Source organism: Lichenostomus cassidix, chromosome 9 (assembly GCF_008360975.1).
Source record: "Lichenostomus cassidix isolate B80296 chromosome 9, HeHo_3.0, whole genome shotgun sequence".
Lineage (NCBI taxonomy): Eukaryota > Metazoa > Chordata > Aves > Passeriformes > Meliphagidae > Lichenostomus > Lichenostomus cassidix.
This window is the reverse complement of record NC_139490.1, coordinates 22,176,240-22,197,790: the sequence shown is the minus strand read 5'-3', so window position 1 is coordinate 22,197,790 and position 21,551 is coordinate 22,176,240. Positions and strand designations below refer to the sequence as shown.

The 21,551-nt window shown below is 39.9% G+C and overlaps 1 protein-coding gene across 9 annotated transcripts in view; it reads right to left on the bottom strand.

Moving 5' to 3' along the window:
- The window catches only part of FARP2 (FERM, ARH/RhoGEF and pleckstrin domain protein 2), a 65,940-nt gene that overhangs the window by 26,017 nt on the left and 18,372 nt on the right, over positions 1-21,551 (bottom strand). For all 9 annotated transcript variants that reach the window (XR_014854134.1, XR_014854135.1, XM_085069846.1 and 6 more), the window contains exons 3-13: positions 21,220-21,324; positions 19,749-19,791; positions 16,751-16,829; positions 14,947-15,044; positions 13,323-13,437; positions 6,732-6,879; positions 5,970-6,059; positions 4,726-4,889; positions 4,526-4,594; positions 3,040-3,097; positions 2,136-2,376 (exon numbers count right to left, since the gene is read on the bottom strand). Coding sequence is in view for 7 of the 9 variants with exons in the window: in XM_085069846.1 (XP_084925972.1) it covers positions 2,136-2,376; positions 3,040-3,097; positions 4,526-4,594; positions 4,726-4,889; positions 5,970-6,059; positions 6,732-6,879; positions 13,323-13,437; positions 14,947-15,044; positions 16,751-16,829; positions 19,749-19,791; positions 21,220-21,324 (1,210 nt within the window). In the remaining 2 variants the exon portion in view is untranslated. The remainder of the gene's footprint in view (positions 1-2,135; positions 2,377-3,039; positions 3,098-4,525; positions 4,595-4,725; positions 4,890-5,969; positions 6,060-6,731; positions 6,880-13,322; positions 13,438-14,946; positions 15,045-16,750; positions 16,830-19,748; positions 19,792-21,219; positions 21,325-21,551) is intronic.

Genomic DNA, 21,551 nt, shown 5'->3' with positions numbered 1-21,551 from the left:
ATAAATGTTGCTAAATTAAATGTGATCAGTTAAGTAACAACTCAATTGTCTTTTTGATTACACTTTCAAACTTACAGCTCAAGTCTCACATCAAAGTCACCTGTCTAAAAGAATTTACAAAAGCTCAGAAGCTTTACTATTGAAGCCCTGAAGCTATACTGTTGTCTCCAGTATTCACCTCTCCTAAGAACTCCATTTCTCAGAAAAATTACAGTATTTTTCTGAATACAGTCCATATTTTAAAGAAAAAGTTAAAGCTACCACCAGGTTTACCACCAGCTGTCCTCCACAGATACTTTTCTGAATTAATTTGTAAGTATTTTTATGCAGAGTGATTAATAAGCAGAAAGAAGGGAAATGTGGTGGGGATTAAGTGCTTTTATAGTCTCTGGATATCTCCAAACTGCTTCAGAATGTTTGCTGCTGGACTGCTGAAGACATCTGGAAGTCAGCAAATATGCTTGTCGTCACAAGAAGTTTGGTACCTGCTATTTCCATTTGGTTGTATACACATTCCCTCTTCCAAACTACCACACAGGCAGGTACAGGCCAATCTTCAAAGCACAGACATGTTGCATAGGTTGATATTTAAAAACTGTCCTTCAGAGATGATTTGAAGATTGTTTGTTTTTTTTGATTATGGAAACAAAAACAAACCCCAAATGAGGACCTTGCTACAGCGCAGGAAAACAGGCAGTTTAGTGGATGCAGCTGCTGGTTAACAAGCATGAGTGAAAGTGAGTCCCCTCTGTTTTATTTGGATTTTGGAGGAACAGCATATTATATGAGACTCTTACAGATATGTTTACAGCTGAAGAAATCCTTCAGTATACTCTAAGTTATGATGTCTGCATGAGCCAGCTCATACTTAAATTCTCTGAAATTAGCGTTTTTTCCTAAATGCAGTATTTTTCAACATTGTAGCCTATTATAACCCATTCTTGATGTAGTGTGATGCACAGAAACACAGCACCAAAACTTGGATGCTTTGAGGGACATTGAAGAGGCACATGAATTTTTAAAAAAAGTTTAAAAATCAACTATGTTACGTGATTTAAAATCCAGCCACTGGATTGACTGATACCACACCCTATTGTCTTCCAAGCCTGAACAGCGTAGAGGGATCAATCACAAAAATCAAGACAATCAATTGATATGTGACTTCTCTGTCCAGTCTTCTTGCGTGAGGTTTTTTAAATTATTCTGAAAGTCAAAGGCAAAGTTTTCACCAGTGGTTTGAGCAAAGGGGTTACTAAAGAAAAGGTTTACATCCAGAGGTGCAGCTGTTTCCGAGTCCCAGGAGTCGGTGTCTGTGCTGCTGGAGTCTTCTGTGGTGGTGGGTGGATAGCTCAGCTGCTCCAGCTGGTCAATAATGTCCGTGAACTGGAAGGCTGAGCTGGACTCGGAGCGCACCGAGTAGGCAGGGAAGTTGAGCATGGAGCTGGCCTCGGAATGGTTGGCAGAGCTGTAGGTGTGCAGGGAGGAGGGGCCGTTCAGAGGCAGGTTGTTGAGGGAGCTGCTCTCAGAGCGGTTGTTGATGAGGGAGCTCGTTTCTGAGGGGCTCAGCAGGCTTTGCATTCTGCTCGCTTGGGCTTTCACCTCAAACAGCTCCGAGGTATCTGATGGCCTCTCATTGCCATTGAAATCACTCCCTTCTTCAAATTCAAACTCCTCTTCCATGTTCATATCCACGGCCTCGGTTGAGTACCTGTCGGGGCTCGATTGAGCAGAGACTGTGTTTTGCTGGAGGGTATCTGTAGTTAAACCAGCCGACTCTGACAGACACTTAGAAAACTCAGAACCCTTTAATTCTAACCCACTGTACACATAGGAAAACGCCTCAGAACCCCCAGCAAAAAAGGACATTTCTGCTGGGTCATCATCAATAAACTCCTCAGACACCTGTAACTGTGAACTTGTCAGTGTGAAAAGAGGGGCACCTCGGCTGCCACGCTGCTGCTCTTTTTCAGCAATGAATACACCTGTGGTAAAGTCATCCTCATCATTGTCATTTTTACAACCAGCAACCCTGCTCTCCTTGCTACTCCTCTCTACACCTACATCTACACCGCAACCACTCTCAACAACAGGACAAGACGGGTTACAGTTTCCTGCAACACTACCAAACCCAACACCTTGGAGCACGGGAGATCCAGGCTGCTGCATCAGCTTCCTCCCCGCCTCTTCCACTGGTGCTGCAGTGGTTTTCTCTGGAATCCTTGTGTACGATGCTCGGGGGTCCAAGGAGGAAGGGCTGGGTTCAGCAAAGACGGGCAGCATAGAAGTGGGACTGGCCGAGGAGTGAACTGAGTGGAAGGGGGCAGCTGTTGAGGCAGGAGACCCTGGAGTTCTCAAGCCCTCAGTGAATGGGACATTCTAAAAGAGGAAAAAAGGCAGAAACATAACAGATAAAAAGGTTTTTGTAATACACAAAAACAAATGTAACATCCAGTTACATCCAGATGGAGAAGGAATATATGCTCCAGAGGAGCTCACTTTACAGCAAACGCTGCACAGAGCCTGATCTAGCAGCCTCTGTAAAAGGCAAGGTTTTTCCCTTAATTATGGTAACGGGATGGAAAATTAAATGCATGTATTTTATAACCGAACAAGTATCCACAAGGAAAAATAACAAAATGACAGTGAAATTCCATGATGTTTCCTTAATTCCTCCCATGTAGTACAAGTGCATTCAGTGAAATGTTTGTTTCTTGCCGTGCAGAAGGCATCTTACAATGACCTTGAGACTGCCAGAGAGCAGTCAGAGAGTACCTCAAGACAAAGTAATCCTCTTAAATAGCAACATTTGGTTACCCAACATTTCCTTTTCAGTTCAGTGGAATTTTGAGTAAAATATTACTCACTTTACACTCCATTGGCTACAACTATCAAATTAGTAACCCCAACAAAAAGAACTGTGCAGCCAGCCAAAGAGCAAACAGTGGAAGCAATTCTGGTGAGCTGACTCCTTCACCCTCACCTCAGAGAGCTGTTTGTCAATGGTCTGACCACACCACAGAGGGAAGCTGCAGAACTGACCTGCTTTGGCACATCTGTGTTCGAGGTGCGAGTGGACGCTCTGACCTTGCTGTGCCTCCTGTGGAGCAGAGCAGCCTGTCAGCACCCAAGACATGAATCAGCCTCCTTCCTTCCCCCATCACCTACTGCCATTCTGGCAGCCAACAGAAACATCTCAAGTTCTAATTTATCATGCTTTTTTAATAACTAGTTCAAGTTTTTAAAGGTCAAAAGAGTTATAAATTAAATTATGCAAGAGTAGGAAATGTACAAAAATGGAATAAAGCAAGATCCAGATCATTCACAGAATCAGAGAATCATTAAGGTTGGGAAAGACCTCTAAGATCATCAAGTCCAACTGCTCCCCCAACACTAACTCATGTCTTTATCTCCACCTTTTCTGAACAGCTCCAGGGATAGTGACTCCAACACTTCCCTGAGCAGCCTGTGCTGGTGCCTGACCACCCTTTCAGTGAAGAAATTTTTCCCAGTATCCAACCCAAACCTCCCATTGCACAACTTGAAGCTGCTTCCTCTTGTTCTGTCCCTTGTTACCTGGGAGTAGAGACAGACCACCACCTGGCTGGTGGGGATCTCTTAGTACCACTGAATGAGAACTCAAGAACAACTTGGGGCTGAATACTAAAGAGCACATTTTAGTTTAACTCCTTCATTTGTCCTTCCTTTGTCAACATTATAAACATCTACAGACAAATGGCTTCAGAACCAGAATGAGCTAATCTGCAACTGTTGTACAAACTTTGACAAATTCAGTCAATCATATAAAATTCCATGTTAGACTCCAAAAAGCGGTATCCTGCATTGCACTTATGGTTAGATTCATCCCATGTCAATAATTCAACAGAAAATCATATTTCCATATAGAAAAGGAGCTCGACTTGAGTCTGAGACATTAGAAGTATTTATTAATAGCAGATTAACGCAAACGTTTCAAAATTCTTATCAAGTCCCTTCAATCTTTTGGATTAGGAGTAGGAGTTTCCCACACATAGTTTGGATTAGCATTTGGACTAGGAGGAGCTTCCCACATGTAGACAGGACAGCTTTGGAGTCAAGTAAGGAAAAGGCACTTTTATAATGAAAACGCACATTCCTAATATATATATATTTTTATGTTTAGAAACAAACGAATATTTAAGGTCACAGGTTCAAATTTGCAGATCCCAAGTTCAATTCTGAGCTCTGTCACTGGCTAATGGCACAGCTACAGTAGCACACAGACAGGTCAGGGAATCTTCAGTATGTGCTGAACTTTCAGGCAGCTAAGGCACACATTGTCCACAGACATTAAAACGTGGTACCAAAACTTTACTAAGCTTCTTATATCATCACAAAATAATAAATTTTTTACATTTTAGTTTAGCTACCTTAAGTTTGAGGGAAACCTTAGTAACAGAGAATGAGCCTGTTTCCAAGCAGCATTAGGCAATAAGGGCACTGTGAAAGTCTCAGCCATATTTCGCATTAAAAAGCGATTTCATCTTACCTTTCATATGGGGTTCTCTTCATCCCACTGTCCTTAATATAATCCACTAGTTGCTTCTGTGTTCGTCCACTGTGAACCCACACAAGTACAAAGGTTATCAAACACAGGGGATGAGCATTAGAGATGGAATGACTTTATAATACTTCTTCCTTTTGATCTCATTTTCTAAGACCTAATGAGTCAGCTCTGTTTCTCCCTACCTGTATCTGAAGGATGACCCTCTGGTGAAGAACACTGCTTTAGCCTTTGGCTTTGGCTGATCGAAGAGCCTAAAGAACGTGTGATACTCAACACAGATTTTCCAGAAGTTTTTACACTCATCCCTACTTCCCAAAAGAAACTCCAAAGTATCTTGATATGGGCCCTGGGAAAAAAAACATAAAAGTTAAGTAACACCTAAAATGACAATGAGGAGAAAAGGAAGGCACAAATGGATGCCAAAAAAAAAGCTGAACTCCAGCAAAAGGCAGGATTTTGCTAAGTCACTTCTCATATGCCTGAAAGCAATGGGAGTGATTCTGAATGCAGTTAAAAATCATTTAACAGCTTTCAAAAATGTTTGCTTACCTTGAAACTGTAGAAGTGTTTTATAAGCACTTGACTTTAGGGACATGCTTAATATAAGCCACCTTCAGAAATTTCAAAGAAATTTAAATATTTAAGTGAAATAGTAGCTATTTTTAAATACTATTCCTTTCTTAGGAGCTCTGATGCTTGTCTCCCTGAAATTCAGATAAAACTGGAAAACACTGCATATGTCAGAGTACAGTTATCATATGAAATTTCTGGGTGACACATTGCGACACAAGCAGAGAGTGTGTCCCATTTCAGGTGTTCTGACACATAAAATTATATTATGTCCAAAGTTGGGGTTTTTCCCCTGTTTAAATATAAATTAAGCACTGAATACTATCTAGTCATCCAGAGTGGAAACAACAACTTTAATGACATCTGGAATCAAAATCATCTGCAGTAAATCAGCTAAGCATGAAAAATAACACTTGTGCTATACAGATGTACAGAAAAGATTAAGCAAGAGTAATCACACCATTCTTAAAATTAAGCTACAACAATACAGTTTCAGCCACCTATTCCTACCTGAGGTGTATCAGGTTATTTGAATCAAGAAACTGGCTGTAATTTTTTCGAAGTAGAAGTACTGAGACAGGGTGCACCAAATACTTGGGTCTGGGAATTTTTGCTGTCTTACATTTATACATGTGTAAGCTTGTGTCAAGGACAAACTGAGACTGAAACACAAAACCTAAAGATCCTAAGTCGTGAGGTGAGAAAGGAAAGATTTACACTTGAATGATGAAGCCAAGCCTGCCCTGCTGAGGCTCTTTTATAAAATCACAAACTCTAGAAATGTTCATAATAAAATGAAGCATAGGTGTTTTTTTCAACACAGACCAGTCTATATTACAGTAAAACTTACACAGACCTCTGGGTGGAGCTTAATAAGGAATCTTTTCCTCTTGAAGCTCAGTTTACGGACCTTGGACCAGTTGAAGGTATTGATTTTCGTGTTACCCTAAATTAAAATGAGAACAATTAAAAGTTAGCAAAAGCTTCAGAAGAGCAGAGTACCAAGGAAAACTCTATTGTGGATATATAGACATGTGTATGTCTTACAATTAAAGGTAATATATGTCCTACAATTAAAGGTAAGACACAGCTGAGCACCCAAATGGAAATATTTCAGTGTATCAGCTGCCTCTGTGCATTGGGGAGAGGAAAACAGTATTACTGCATTCATAAACAGGACTCTGAGCAATGAGTTGTTTATTTAGTACAACAAACACAGTAACACTAATTGGTCCAATCACTCCAGTCAATCAGCACTTCTGTACATTAAGAGCAACAATATCCCAGCAAAAATACACTGGAACATTAAAAGAAGAGAAACCAAACCGAAATTCCAGGATGACAGACTTGTCCCAGGGCTGTGCCAAATGAACTGATGATTTTCTCTGATCACACACTTAATCTCAAACAAACTTTATTGTCAGTGCTGGGTTTGATGCTCTTCACTCTGCACCAAGAAGAACAAGCTGCACCGAACAGCATTTTGGGGGCTTAAATGACACTCCCTGACCATAGAACACATTACATTTTCAAGACATCAGGGACGCCTGATGTTAAAATAAGAGACTTACTCCAAGATTTGCTAAAGGACAGACAGAGTTTTCCCTCCCTGCCATACCTGGAACACCAGCACACCCATGTGTGAAACTGCCAGATTGATTTTGGTGCCCTCACGGTCAGAGGCAAGGTGGAATCTGATGCCATACATCTCCAGTTTCCGAGCAATTTCAAGCACTTGAAAGTCAGATTCAGCAGGAGTTTGACCCCTATAATAATGAAAAAAAAAATGAAGTTTTAAGAACAATCTGATTCTACGATACTGCCAACACAGCCAACACCCTAAAGTCTGAACTGTGGCACTAAATGAGAATTTTCTAGTATCAACTAGTTGGGCAGTTTCATTCCAAGCTATGTGTTACACTGAAAGTTCTATAATGACACAGTTGATGACCAATGTCAAACACATCCCAAGACAGATGCTGAAAGAGATGTTAATTAGCTGAGAGCTTTTTCAGATTAGAAACTGTAAAGTTTAACAAATCCAAATTCAATCCATAGTGCTCCTCCTTCTGCTTGCTTGTGTACACATTAGTATTAACTAAGATAAGAAGTGAGAGCTGGCAGAGTTGCACAGCTAGAAAAACAGAAACAATGCAAATATTGCAACAGAATGACCCTTTTCTGGTCAGGTTTAGGGACCACAAAATTTTTACTACCAGGGTGCAACACATTCCCCCAGTCTTTGGCTGGATAATTCCCTCCCTGCCAAAGAATCCACAGAATGATTTTTAAAATGAAACTTCATCTGCTGTTGAAATTACTCTAAAACAGGAGGAAGCTGTACACAGATGGGAGCAACTACTCTGTAAGGGTGCATGAGGTCCAAAACAGCAGCACAGAGGCTGTTCAAGACTCTGTCACACACCCATCACAGTTTCATCCCTCACTGCCTGCTCCCCAGGTTAGCTGATGTCAAACCACTAACATTTTGTTTTTGTTCACAAAAAGTATTTTTTTTTCCCTCACTCCCCCCAGTTTTTCTCCATGGGAGAGAGTGTATTAGATTGTAGTGCATTTTCAGCTGGTACTTGTACTGACAAAAGCTTTTCCCTGTAAGTCAAAAACACTCTCAGTAAGTTCATGGGGCCTGACGAGGAGTTTAAGATCCTCCAAGACTAAGCAAATGGTGCCATGGAAATGAAGGAGTTCTTAGAATCACAGAATCATAAAATCATTAAGGCTGTAAAAGACCTTGAAGATGATCATGTCCAAGTGTTGCTACTGATCATGCCCCAGTTACACTACAAAGCAAAAAAGTCTCTATTACAAACATAAGCATGTCACCCAAGGAGGTCTCTGAACTACACACATCCTGAAGATGAAAGAAAACACCACTACCCAGTTTTAGGTATAATATGATTAAGGAGAACCAGAAAAGGCAGGAGAACCTTCTCCTGTGCTAACCACCCCAAGGAAACCCCAATGCAGAGCTGCCTCCAGATCTGGGGCTCCTAGCATAAGTGGACACCCCGTAAGATGAAGCAAGTCCAGAAGAGGGCACAGAGATGCTCCAAGGGTTGGAGCCAGGCTGGAAGAGCTGGGGGTGTTCACCTGGAGAAGAGAAAGCTCTGGGGAGACATCACTGTGGCTTATCATTACTTACCAAGGGTTTATAAAAAAGAGGGAGAGAGACTTTTTATACAGACAGAAAGTGATAGGACAAAGGGGAATGGTTTTAAACTAAAAGAGATGAGATTTAGATTATATTAAGATAAATCCTTCCCTGTGAGGGTGGGGAGGCCCTGGCACAGGGTGCCCAGAGAAGCTGCAATTGCCCCTGGATCCCTGGCAGTGTCCAAGGCCAGGCTGGACAGGGCTTGGAGCAACCTGGGATAGTGAAAGGTGTCCCTGCCCAAGGCTGCGGTGGAATGAGACGAACTTGAAGGTTCCTTCCATCCCAAACCACTGCAGAATTCTATGAAACATAGAATGGTGGAGAATTCAGAGCAGTGAGACTCTACCAGCCACAGCTGGATAAAGTGACCCCCCTACATCACTACTGACAATGATTAGAAATAATAAATACCAAATTACTTCCATGTGCAAGTTCACTACGATAAATGACTTTTTCCAAGAAACAGCCTTCCTTCCATAAATCTGCATTTCATTTTATTAAAGCAGACAATACACTATTTTTAGCATTACCTATTTATGTGTGCTATATAGTGCCAACCACAGCATCGGTTCTAAATAAATTCTCCTGCTGCCTTGACTGGCTTTTCAAGTCATACTCCTTAAAAATACCTCCTTTTACCTACCTAGAATCATGTTAGATTAAACAATAGTTTAGCGCCATATAGATTTTTTAAAAATATAAATAGAGAATATTGAAGTGAATGATTATTACATTTGAATTTAACAGAACTAGGGATTATGACAATATATATTAACTCCAAGTAGAAACTTTCTATACAATTCAGAACACAATTATGAAACTTATTTTGCATGCCATGGTTTTAAAAATAGAAGTATTTTTAAATGCTTTCAAACGCTTCTTTGATACTTAGTAAAATATTCTTTAAGTGTAAAACACACACATGCACAAAATGCCCTGAGAAAGAAAGCCTGAATATGCACACGTTTGACAACAGGATATCAGCAGTGTTCTGTTGCCTTGCTCATTCTGGAGGGGGAAACAAAGAATCTAAAACGCTACAGCAGGAAATCACAAATTTATTTTGCCAGCTGCGGAAGGCAAGGATTCAGTGACATTCCTGACTTTACAAGTTCAGTCTGTAATCCACCCTCATCCAAACGTCAGTATTATGTGACCACGTAATAGAAAGAGAAGAACATAAGAGGAACAAAAACCTGATTTCAAATGGGAAAAGAAATGCCACACTACAGACAGGGTTTTGCAGCTGCATTTGTATCAGTATTACTACTACATGTACTAGTTATGTCTAAGAGCTTCAACTGGTAAAGGAGATTTCTCTTCCCCTCACTGAAATGAGTAACACTGGATTAAGTGCTTTTAATATTGGCTTTAAGTGTTGTCTCCATTTCCACCACAGATTCTTAACTACGTCAAAAAAGCTGGAGTACCATGGCTCCTATTTACTAAAAATATACAAGACAAAAGAGGTAGATCATAAATCCTACTTTTGGCCAGAGCTTCCTGACTTACACTCTGAGAGCACTGTGTGTAACTTCCACCCACACTAATTCCTGCTATAATTCTTCTGAATACAGCAACTTTAAGAATGAAAGCAGGGCTTTGTCTTTTAAAGAGGGTGCTGAGGTTGGGAAGCAGGGTTGGAAGGGAAGGAAGGCAAAACCAAAAAAATGGCAACTAGAAAATTGGAGCTCTATGGTACTAAAAATTCCTCATGAACAGTCTGGTGTAACTGATGTAGAACCATTGACAGTTATTTCAAATACCATTAGATATGATCCAAAGCACAGCGCATCTCAGAAAAAAGAACAAAAAGAAAACAGCCAATTTTAAGAGTGTTCACTTTCATACAACCTGCCTGTACCAACCAAATTAGGCTGAGCCTGGTGTGGAGGAGCCAGGCAGCTCTGGCTGTACCACAGATGGGTACAAAGAGAGGCAGTTTCAGAAATTGCCCTCAGATGTTGCCTGCAGGCTTAGCTGCACAGCCCAGCCCCAAAACAATCTGCTCTAATTTTGTTCAGCCATTAAGCAGATAAATCTACTTAATCTTCCCCAGGTCAATGGACGACAGACTAATATCAGTATTTCCAGCAAAAACTGCTGCCAGTGCAATAGGTGTTAGTATGAAAGTTCCTCACAGCCATCCAGCTGGACAAATATTGGTAGTGCTACAATATTCCCATGTCAATGGATTCAAAATAAAGGCTGTCAAATGTTGAGTGATTTACAGAGCATTTAAATCCAGTGATTAATATAGAACTTTAAAGATGAAGTGTCAAGTTACAGTTTTTCTAACTAACACACAATTTAAAGAATTTAAATTCACGGACAACTAACCTAACATTGTGAAAGGACGTGAGGGATAACAGGAAATGTAAATATAAATCTATCAAATCTATTTCTTTCCTGATTTATGTATGTACAGACAAAGAAACCACAGGCATGTGAACACAGGCAAAATGTTTCATGTTGAATCGTGAACTGCACTCACCTCGCAGCAAGTACTACACTACTCCCAGGAAGGCAGAAAACATTGTATTTTGAGTGTATGGGTGCCACGATTTAACTGCACCAGTGCCAATACACCATCTACAAAATATACACCTTTTATTTTTAATAAACTATAAAAATAAAGTAAGTTAATTCAGGCTCTTGCTGAAGCAATAACTAATGTGCTACACCAAAAATATAACTCATCTTGTTTACTGTTACTACATTTGCAACGTTTAGAAGCCACAGTAAAAGAAAGTATTTGCAAATGTAAAAGAAAAATATGTTTAATAGAAAACAAGCATTCAATTGCCACCTTTCCAATTACAACATTCTCAATATACAGAATGGATTGGATGCACAGGTTCTGTTTTATTGAGGGTGATGATGCTCTACCACTTCTAATAGCTACAATGAAGCAATTTAAAAAAAAAAGGAAAATGAGGGGGAAAGAAGGTGCCACAACAACAATCTGGAGGGACGGGATCCTGCTTTCCTGAGGGTGGCTGAACACCTGTCTGCCCATGGGAAGAAAGTAAGGAATGAATTCCTGGTTTTGCTTTACCTGTGTGTGGGGCTTTTGCTTCACCTATTTAAACTGCCTGTATTTCAACCCACGAATTTCCCTGCTTTTACCCTTCCAAATCTCCCCCAACCCAACAAGGGGGAGCTAGCAGTGGCACGGGGCTGAGCTGAGGTTAAACCATAGAAGGCGCAGCTAATTTTAAGATTGCAGTGCTTGCAAAATGACATCTCTCTAACAAAAATTTTTCCAAAGGCGCAGAGGAATTTGAAACTAGCCTTCAAGGTACCCAGGTATTGCTAACATTCAATGGTAACCTTTCTAATTATGTGCCTTAGCTGTTAATGTGGCTTGCATGTACACTTCTAAAACACTGCTTTAAAATAAGATTTACAATCATTTTAATAACATGGATGTATTAAATGCGATTCTCATTAAACTTATTTTGAAAAGTACATCTATGAAGCAAGGAATCTTTTCCTATTAACCTTCCTCTGACTCCTTCCTGACAGGCAAAACCACAAACTTTCCTTACTGTAATGAATGATTAGAAGTAACTTGTTTGGGAAAAAAAGCTCAAACCTATTTAACACAACTACCAGTCTCTCACTCACAAGACAGTCACAACCCTTCCATCAAGAGAAGTAAACCAGGAAAATTCCCCACAAGCAGAAGCAGCCCAACAGACTCCAGACACGACCAACACATGGCTGCTCTGTCCACACTCTGGGGGTACTTAGATCTAAAAATCCCACATTTCACCTCAAATTTGAGAGCCATCAGCCTACACTGCATGGCATCATCAAAACCTTGCAGGACCCAGTTGTTGCTTCAGACTCTACAGCACCTTGCAGTAGTATCACAATGTCTAATTAGTTACTAATTCTTACAGCCCTTTTCTTTAGACAAGAAAAAAATAAAGAAATGAGTGGTTTCCCTCCTCCAGCTACCTTTTCCCAAGGTGAAGAATCCTAGCACACATTTTAATTTACTTCAAAATGACTTTAAATTACTTAAAAACATTTATTTTGCTTCTTAATTTCCACATGCACCTCAAAGGTTCAAAAGCAGAAAAAAGTAATAAACACCTGATTTCATGAAGAATCAACAAAACTGAAATTTCATCATTAGTGATAATTTCAGTGCAAGTGAAAATGACTGGTGATAAAGAGCAAATAGTTAATTACTGAAATTCTCAGGAACTAATTTTCCAGCACTAAAGGATGTGTCTTCAAACACAGATGCTGCCCTGAAAAACCTTTGCTCTATCTTAAAAGAAAATCAGTCAGCAACAATCCACGAGCTTACCCACAGAGAGCAAAAGGAAAATCTAAATTTGGATTAAAACACACAACCATGCACAATAAAATGTGTGTGTGGATATTCACAATTTATAAAAGAACTTCAAATTCCTAGATCCTAATATGCAAGGTCTCAAAAATTACAGAAAAATAAGTTCCTGCAGTTCCTGACTCCATGTTGGAACTAATTTTATATTCGTGGCAGTTTCTTTAACACCAATAATCTTTCCTTATTTCAAAAATACCCAGCTGTAAGATAAGGTATTGCATGAATTCTGATGAAAGTTATTTCTTCCCCACTTCCTCCATCCTTCTCCACCTCCCTTATGCTTAATGTGTAGAGAAAGAGTACCAATGCAATTGATTTCTAATTATTTAGACAAAAGCAAGAGCTCTGCATATGCTGGCAAAGCTGAGCTTAAACTTTGTAGAATGGAAATTCTGAAGAAGTATTTTGCCTAAACCCATTATTACATGATAGCTTTCTCTGGCACATTATTAAAGGTACACTGCAAAAATCACTAAAGAAAAACTACTGCCCAACAACTCCATCCTAACCATGTAACTATTGCTACACCCAGCTTTCCTTGCTCAAGGTAAAGTGTTTAATTTACACACTCTTAACATCAGCCTATCACTCTGCTACTCAACCTCCCCCAAGCAAGCCTGTCTGCTGCCCAGGGGTTTTGTTAGTGGTTTACATTAATCCTCACTTACACATGCTTCCTGTGGAACTCCAGGATCTTTCCTTCAAGTTTTTCCTGGTTTGGCAAATATTGGTTTGTTTTAAGGTGTTCTCGATCTTCTGATTCATCAAAATCCCCTATTTCAGCTACGACAGAAAACAAAACAATGTTAGAATAAGAAGAAACAATGGAAAAGGAACAATGACAGAAAATGCTTGGTAAGGAATTACAGAGACCCCAAGAGCCTTTAAGTGCTTCAAATTTGTGGATGATGCTTTGTATCCAGCTTTATTTCAATAAACTCTCACATTTATCCCAAGCTGTCTTCCTGGGGATCACAGCAGTATTTGAACATTGTTTGGAACATTTAGACTTTTTAAGGGTGAAAGATGTGAGATTTGTAGAAGATCCATGAGGTGGGTCTTCTGAAGATTTCTGAACATTTCTTTCTTACAGATACCTTATACCAAACAGCAGATTTCAATTTATTTTTAACTAAATATATGTAAACTAGTAATAGACAAGGCTGCTTGGGAAGATGGCAAATTACATCTGGAATTTTGGTCTCCTCTTCACGTATTCATGTCTTTCACATGGAATGCTGTGAATTTAGGAAGAGATTTACAGAAGAAAATCTTGTTCTCAACAAGAACACAGCGAATCCTGTTTAAAATCAAGCCAGCATGAAAGAATGAGTGAAAAATACTGAAAGGCACTTTTGCAAAATTATTTCTGTTGAAAATAAACCTATTCTTTCTCACAGCCCATCTTCCAGAAGAGCAGAATTGAGCTAAGCAAGGCGTGAGGGCGAGATTCGCTCACCAGCTCCACTGTGCTGGAAAATCATGAGCAGGTTTAAATGTCACTCTGATGGCACACACACAAGATAGACCTGCTCTTCCAAATAAAATCACCAGAAGTATGACTATTATAACTGTATTATTATATTGCAATGCAGAATTAGATGACCAATAACTATTTAGCAGTGAAGAAGCATCACTGATCAGCTTTTGCTCTGTCTGCAGGTCAGGATGCAGAGCTATGAACATTTCAGCTGCTGCTCCAGCAATTTGGTGTCTGAACTCACTCAAAGTTGCCAGCCTTCTCATCTCAAAGGCCACGTTTCAGGTCTTTAAGCATGTACAGACTGAGCCAGCAGCAGCATGGAGTGCTTCCCAAATAAATTGCTTCCCATTTCCAGTTTCACTCCCAGCAAGGAGGAAAGCTGCTGACAGCCCCACTGTGGAACCTTGTTGCAGCATGGTTCTAGATGTATTTCAGCCCAGTTCCTATACAGCCATCCCCTCCCAGGCACAGGGAAAGTGAGAAATGAAGCCAGAGGAGCACAGAGAAAGGTGGAAAGAGCTGCCTGGAAGATGTGAAGTGCTGGTAATACAGCTTGCAGAGCCAGGGAAACAGACAGCAAAGGGCTGGTTCTGTACAACCCCCATGAAGCCAAAATTACCTCACACATAAGCACCAGCTGCTTCTCCCCATGCCAGCCCTGATGACCATCCCAGGGTCGAAAATCAACATATTTACAGCGTGTGGAGAAGAAAATACAGTGAGAGAGACTACTTTTAGCTCCCAAAAGCTTCTGTGTGCAATTTCTCGTGGGCTAGCTCTGGCAGTGTCAGCCCAGCTGGGATACTCACACTGCAGGAGGTGGGAGACCAGCAGGGCAGCTGTGTTGTCACTGCAGGTCAGGCGCTCCTCCGCCAGGTCCCTCTTGATTTGCAAAGCAAACAGGTACCTGAAGGAGAGGTACAAGGGCTGGAGTTACACAGACCATCCTGACACATGAAAGGGCAACAGAACAGTTGAGCAGAAGGTTAGAAAAGCAGCACCTCCTGATTCTTCCGCTCTCCAAACAGTAGCACAACAGCCTGACCACCAAGATGTGTCAAATCAAACCATATAACCTGTGACTAGTCTAGTGCAATTTGTCAGCACAAAAGGACTCACAAAGAAGCAGGAGGAAAACCATGTTTTAAGCAGGATTCTGGGCAGTAACAGCTGTCATTTTTAGCCAGAAAGAAACTTAAAGAACACTTCAAGTGATCTTACCCATTAGAAAAAAGATGGAAGAACATCACCAATTCCAGTAGTTTGTTAGGAAAACTGATAAGCATTTCTGTTAGCACTCAACTAAACTACTCAGCAGTTGTATTTTCTGTAACTGTATTAGCAGCCTACAAAGACAGAAGTTCAATTTCCTTTTCTTATAGTGCTACATTACTTCAACTAAAATATTTCCCATTCAGTAGCTACAGTGGAATCATTTCTGTTTAGCAGTTTTGTATGCTGTTCCTTTTACTTGGAAGAAAATGCAGCAAGAACTCCAGAAACCAGGCAACAACTCACTACTATAAACCTTCAAACTGCCAGACTGATCCTTTTTATTAACTGAATTAGACCCTGAGAGATAGCAACAATATTTTTTAAATAAGAATTTATTTTAAAACTTTACTCCTGAAGCAGAAAGATAATAAAAGTTATACATTTTGAATTATAAGGTTTTTTTTAAATTTTAAAGTACTGTTAATATGTATTAAAGGCTTCTCAAAAAGTCTGCTCTGTTTTCCGCATGTCTGATGACAATTAAGAATTCATTATCATTAACAACATCATTGACTACCCAGATGCTCTAGGCACAGACCAAAATTCCACCAGTAATACTCAATAAATAGGAAAAATAAAGTTCCTGCTCTAAAAAACTGTATTCCTAAGGAATTTCCTATATGAAACAGCAGATAACATAAGAAAACTTGATGCAAAAGGAATATTTAGATAGTACTTCTCCTTACAAGAGATAATCACAACAATTATCATGCTTTTTATCATGCAACAATTATCATGGTTTGTTCTTAAATACATCTGAAGGATAATAAGGAACCTCTCTAAAAGGAATTCCAATTAAAAGTAGTGAAACTGCAAAAAGCACCAAATGAGCTCTTCAAACACTAACATCCTGGGTAATGTCCTTGTTAGAGGCACAGACTTCAAACCAGGTCCCCAGGTGATAGCAGGTGGATAGGGCTGCTTAACTGACCACAGATGAATTAGCAATCAGCAAAAATTACCCATGATGAGCATGGTGAAAAATGTGAACAGTAAAGTGTGGGCTTCTGAAGTTTAAATCACTTATTAAAATATGTACTGATTATTTTGTATTTTTTTTAATACTCTCTGTTTATAAACATTAGTATTTTCTGTATATTCTGACTCCTTTGTCACCGTGATGCTGGCAAGCCCTAACATGAGTTGTTTTCTGTTTCAAAAAGTATTTTTTCTGATAACATTCATCTGCCAACACATGTCTGCTGAAACTGTAACATTCACTGTAAGTGCTCTTGCACTCATCTTCCATCTCAGTTTTGCTTAGAAGCAGCTGTGCTGCCTTCCTACTCTATTAATGCAGTAGGTAATACAAGTCCAATACTTCTAAAAATACTTTACCTAGTATATTCCTCTTGCAGCTGACCCGGGTCTGGAGGGAAAAACTTTACAGCCAGACGAAGCATTGTAGTCTTTGGTCCTAGAAGAAAAGTTGGTCATTTCACAAAAAAAACTTGAGTTCTTCATAAACACATGCATATTCTGTTTGCCAACAGGCAGAGAAACAACACAAAGAAAGTCTAGCCAGATTTCAATTCCCAGCTATCCACACTAGGCTCTGGAACAGATTGTCCATGTCAGGGGAGAAGCAGCAGCTGCTTTCCAAAGGGACTTGGATACCACTGACAAAGTCTGCAGGCTGAATGCTTGAAAAAGAGTTTCATGCAACATGAAATCTGTAATATCCCAAAGCAACTACTTGGCTCCATAAAAGACCATCACAGGTGACCCCGGGAGAGGGAGCAGAAGGGACATACATCCCACAGGCTCCCAACACACACCACCACCATCAGGATGGCGCCAGCAGACTCAGCTGGCTCCCCATGCAGATAAAAGGGTGTTTGTAGCCTGCTGCCAGCATGCCTGGTAATACTCATTCCCTACCATTCTCAACAGTTCTTGTCCATCTCAACAACAGAAGAAAACTAATTTAATTTTCACAATTAAGGAGAACCCTTGGTCACTATTTGGAACAGTCCATAATGCTCTGAATTAACAGTTCCAGCATCACAACTCAGCCTGCAGAACCACAATCCCTGTTCCACTTGGATTTCTGAAATAATTACTACAGGATACAACAGTCACTCACCATGCCAGGATTGGGCACCACTATTTTCCCATTGTTTTTACTGCCTTAAAGGAAACGAGGCCAAGTATTCCACAGGCAGGCAGAGCACTGGCCAGCCTGAGCTCCACCTGATGTGCACAGGCACCCTCTGGGCCAGAGCCAAGCACAGCCCCCCAGAACTCCCCCTGCCACTGCTGTTTCAAAGTAAACTTAGCCAAATTAAAAATAAACCAAATTTGTTGGAGCACAAGCCAGCCTGCTTTAATTTATTTTAAGCCCCAAGATCTCTTAAAGCTTGACAAAGTCCCACTTAACCCCATCAGCTCCAAAGTACACTGATTTCTTCTGTCTGAAATACCCGATTCCTATAAGCCAAACATTCCTTCACTCACCCTCTTGTTTGCTAATGACAGAATAACAAACTTTGCTTTTTGACAAGTAGATGGGAGAACTTGCAGACTAGCACAGCTGTGACAAGAGCAGCTCTTGGCCTCCAATCCCACAGTCACCAAAGCTTTGGTGAACCAAAAAAAACCTAAAATCCACATCCTAATTACAGTGTCGTATCTAGAAATGAAAGGAGGCTGGAAATAACATCCTATAACGACACAGAGACTCTCTCCTGGCAGAGACTACGGATTCTACAGTTCTAGAGACATACCAAGTGACGAAAAGAAAAAACTGGGAGTAAATCAAGAACTTTTGTTTTTAGAGGGGATGTCAAAGACTCAGAAATGCGTATCTCCAGGTACACAGCAATCACCAGCAACATCAACCAACAAGTTTGAGCAAGATCACCTTAAAGCCCATAACATCTGTGTTCCCCTGCTGCTGGCCTAGAAGTTAAAAGGTTAACTTCAAAACCATTAAATTCTAAAGAAAAAAAAAACAACCAAACAAAACCCCCAATATACAGAAAATAGGATATTTCAATCAATTTAAAAGTGATTTCAGAACGTGAACATCTGCCAGACAACTGACTGGCATCTCTTAGAGATGAATATTAAAAAAAAAATATTAAATAAATCTTTCAGTTTCACTGGCAACACAACATGGGTGGTAGATCACAAAGCAGCCAAAAATCTTAGGACATCCCCATTCTTTTAGACCATTTTAGAACAGTATTTGTATCATCAGGGAACAATATGTGGTCTAAGGTCAAGTTTCCACAATTTATGCAGTATAGAAGAGTATACAGAAGGAGTAACCAGGCAGTACTGCAGACCTACAGTCCACCAGATCTTTTGACTAGCACATAATTCCTTCCAGCCAGGAGCACATAAAAAGATGGCACTCCCAACATCTTTCTGGCAGGAAAAATAAGAGTGAAAATATTCTGTACTCTCCTAAGGGAGCCTTGTTTTATAGATTATTTGGCTCTTCTGCTTAAAAAACAATGTTGACAAAAGTCAAAATCATGACCTTAAAGTTAAAAAATTAGCTAGAATTGATTACTTCATATTTTCTGGCAATCAGTTTTAGACAGAAGAGCTACTAAAAGCTACTTCCCAGTACTCATTTTCAACATATTTCAATCAAGATCTGGAAAGGAGCAGGAATCCACCACACCCTCCTGATCTTGCTCTTCCACAAAGCCTCTACAATCAGAACCAGAAGACAAACAGCTTAACTCCATTCTAAAGGGAAAAAACAAAAAGTTGGATCTAGTCCTTCAACATCTGAGGAACCAACCAGCATCTTGCTTTCTTCAGCTATTTTTGGCCTTTAGAGTGCCTGTCACATTAACACTTTTTAGGTGGTTTAAAGACAAGGGAGCATTGCTATTGGAGATCCTCCTGGCCAGGCAGCACAATCACATTTCCCAGCTGAAGCAGAGGCTCTGACATTGCAGCCACCATGCAGGTGGGAGATCCCCACCTCTGCTCTTCCAGGGAAGCTGCTCCTGAGCACGTGGAAAGAGCTGACATGGGAATCAGCCAAAATGTTCCTTTTTCTTCCCACGGTGTGAAAACACAACTTCCAAAAGCTAACACAGCAAGTGTTATATTTCACTTCGACATAACACCAGCTGACCCAACCTACCCAGATATTTATCAGAGAAAGAACCCTATCTGCAGTAAGTTTCCATTCCACCCACCACACACTGACTATTAAAATGTCAGGTTGGCATGTCCCAGCAGGAACCACTATCACCCCTACCATGTGTAATTTGCAGGGAAGCATAACCAGTAAATCAAGTAGTAATTGTGAAAGCAACCCACATAAAGAAGATGCAAATTAAGGAAAACTTCCTTTTTTAAAACTACTTACTCCGTACTTGTTTAATAACAGGTTTCATAGGTTCCAGCCAAATCTGAAATTGAAGAGAAAAGATTTACAAACTGACATTCTTACTGAATATAATAAGAAAACATCAAAAGTAAATTCAAATTAAGCAGTAATTTATGAGTAGCATTTCTTCCTCAATGCAGTAATTCCTTTGCTTTACAAAAAGTGTACGTATCTGTTTGAATTGACATTTCTCATGCATCAATAGAAAAACCACTGATCTGTGCTTAAAGCTCATCTGGACAGAAGAGGAGCCAAGTCAGCAAAAGCAGAGCCCCACTGCCAAGAGGGCAGGAGTCATGCCAAAACCCACAGTCTGACAGGAGCCAGGCTGCAGAATTACAGAAAGTCTGCAGAACATGAAAAAGTCCAACATTTTTTCCCCTTCCATGCTTTTTCCAGCACTCTTACCTACCTACTTAAGAGTTTTTACTCAATATAAAATTGACTTCCCACCATTTTTTCTCTTTTAATAAGCCCATTTTAAAAGAAAGACTATTGTTGTCCTAGTAAAAGGAACATCCTCTTTTGCATAAAAGTAATGCAAAATATTCTGGAAGCTCAACCTTTTTTTTTTCCCCACTTTTCCAAACAGAAAATTGTTACAAGACAACTATGTTTGATCCTTACTAGTTACTGCTCTGTTTGAGAGACAGCTGAGGATTTTAGGAACCATATTAGCAGCAGAAAGGGTTTGGACACCATGCACAAGAAATTGAAACTAAACAAACTTTACTGTATTTCCTCAGCTCAAGAGCAGTATGGATTAGTGCCATTAGCATTCCCTATGTTCTCAGTCATATTTTCGGCATGAGAGTCCTAAGGCTAAAAAAAGTATTTAAAAAATTTTTAAAACACCAAACCAAAATTAAAAGAAAGTTGGGGGAACATTTTCTAGTTTAGAAGCCACATTGTCCTCTTTGCAAGGTACAGGATAAAGTGACTAGGAGGCTTAAAGGTGTCTGCATTGATCTAGATCAATGATTTAAAAAGCATGCAGGCCTGCACGCCTGCTGAGGTTTTAGAGAGAGGTTCATAACGGCTCTTCAGGAAAATTAACAGAAGACTGAATTAACTGAGGATAAATATGAACACTACCAAGATTACACACCATAATATGATTTTAAAAGTGCTCCACAGAGAACACTTTGAGTTCATGTTTCCCCTTTCAGAGGAAAGAAGGATTTTATTTCTGTCCCTGCAAGTGGGAACATCAGCAGCTATTTAACTGCTTTGTACAACTGAGATTTAACAAGAAGCAGAATCTGATTCCTCCCTTCTGCTTTAATAGTTCTTGTCATTCTGGTGAGTGAAACAGATTTACAAGAATCCAGGAGATAATCCCAACAGGAGACTACAGGCAACTCCAGCAGACTGAGAAATTTTGTCACTCAAGAAACTGCATTCACCCAACCTTTTTATTACACCAGATTTGTCAGGGAACTGTACGCACCCAATATGACTGGATATTCTGGAACTCGATTCCAAAGTAGTCTGACTCAATCAAATTCAGATGCTTGTAAACTTCTGTCAATAATGTCTGGCCGTAACATTTTGACTGAGGAAGTAATAGAAAAAGTTACAGTGAGATTAATAAGAACAAACAAGAATAAGGTTACAGCAAATTTAAAAATAAATGGCATCTTTACAAACTGGAGAAAAATATCACAAAGATTTTTCACATTATTCTTGTCACTGTAACACACAAATATCTAACATACAGGCACAACTCCATATAAAAATCCTTCCCAGAACCAGAGGAACTGAAGTTGGAAGGAGCCACCG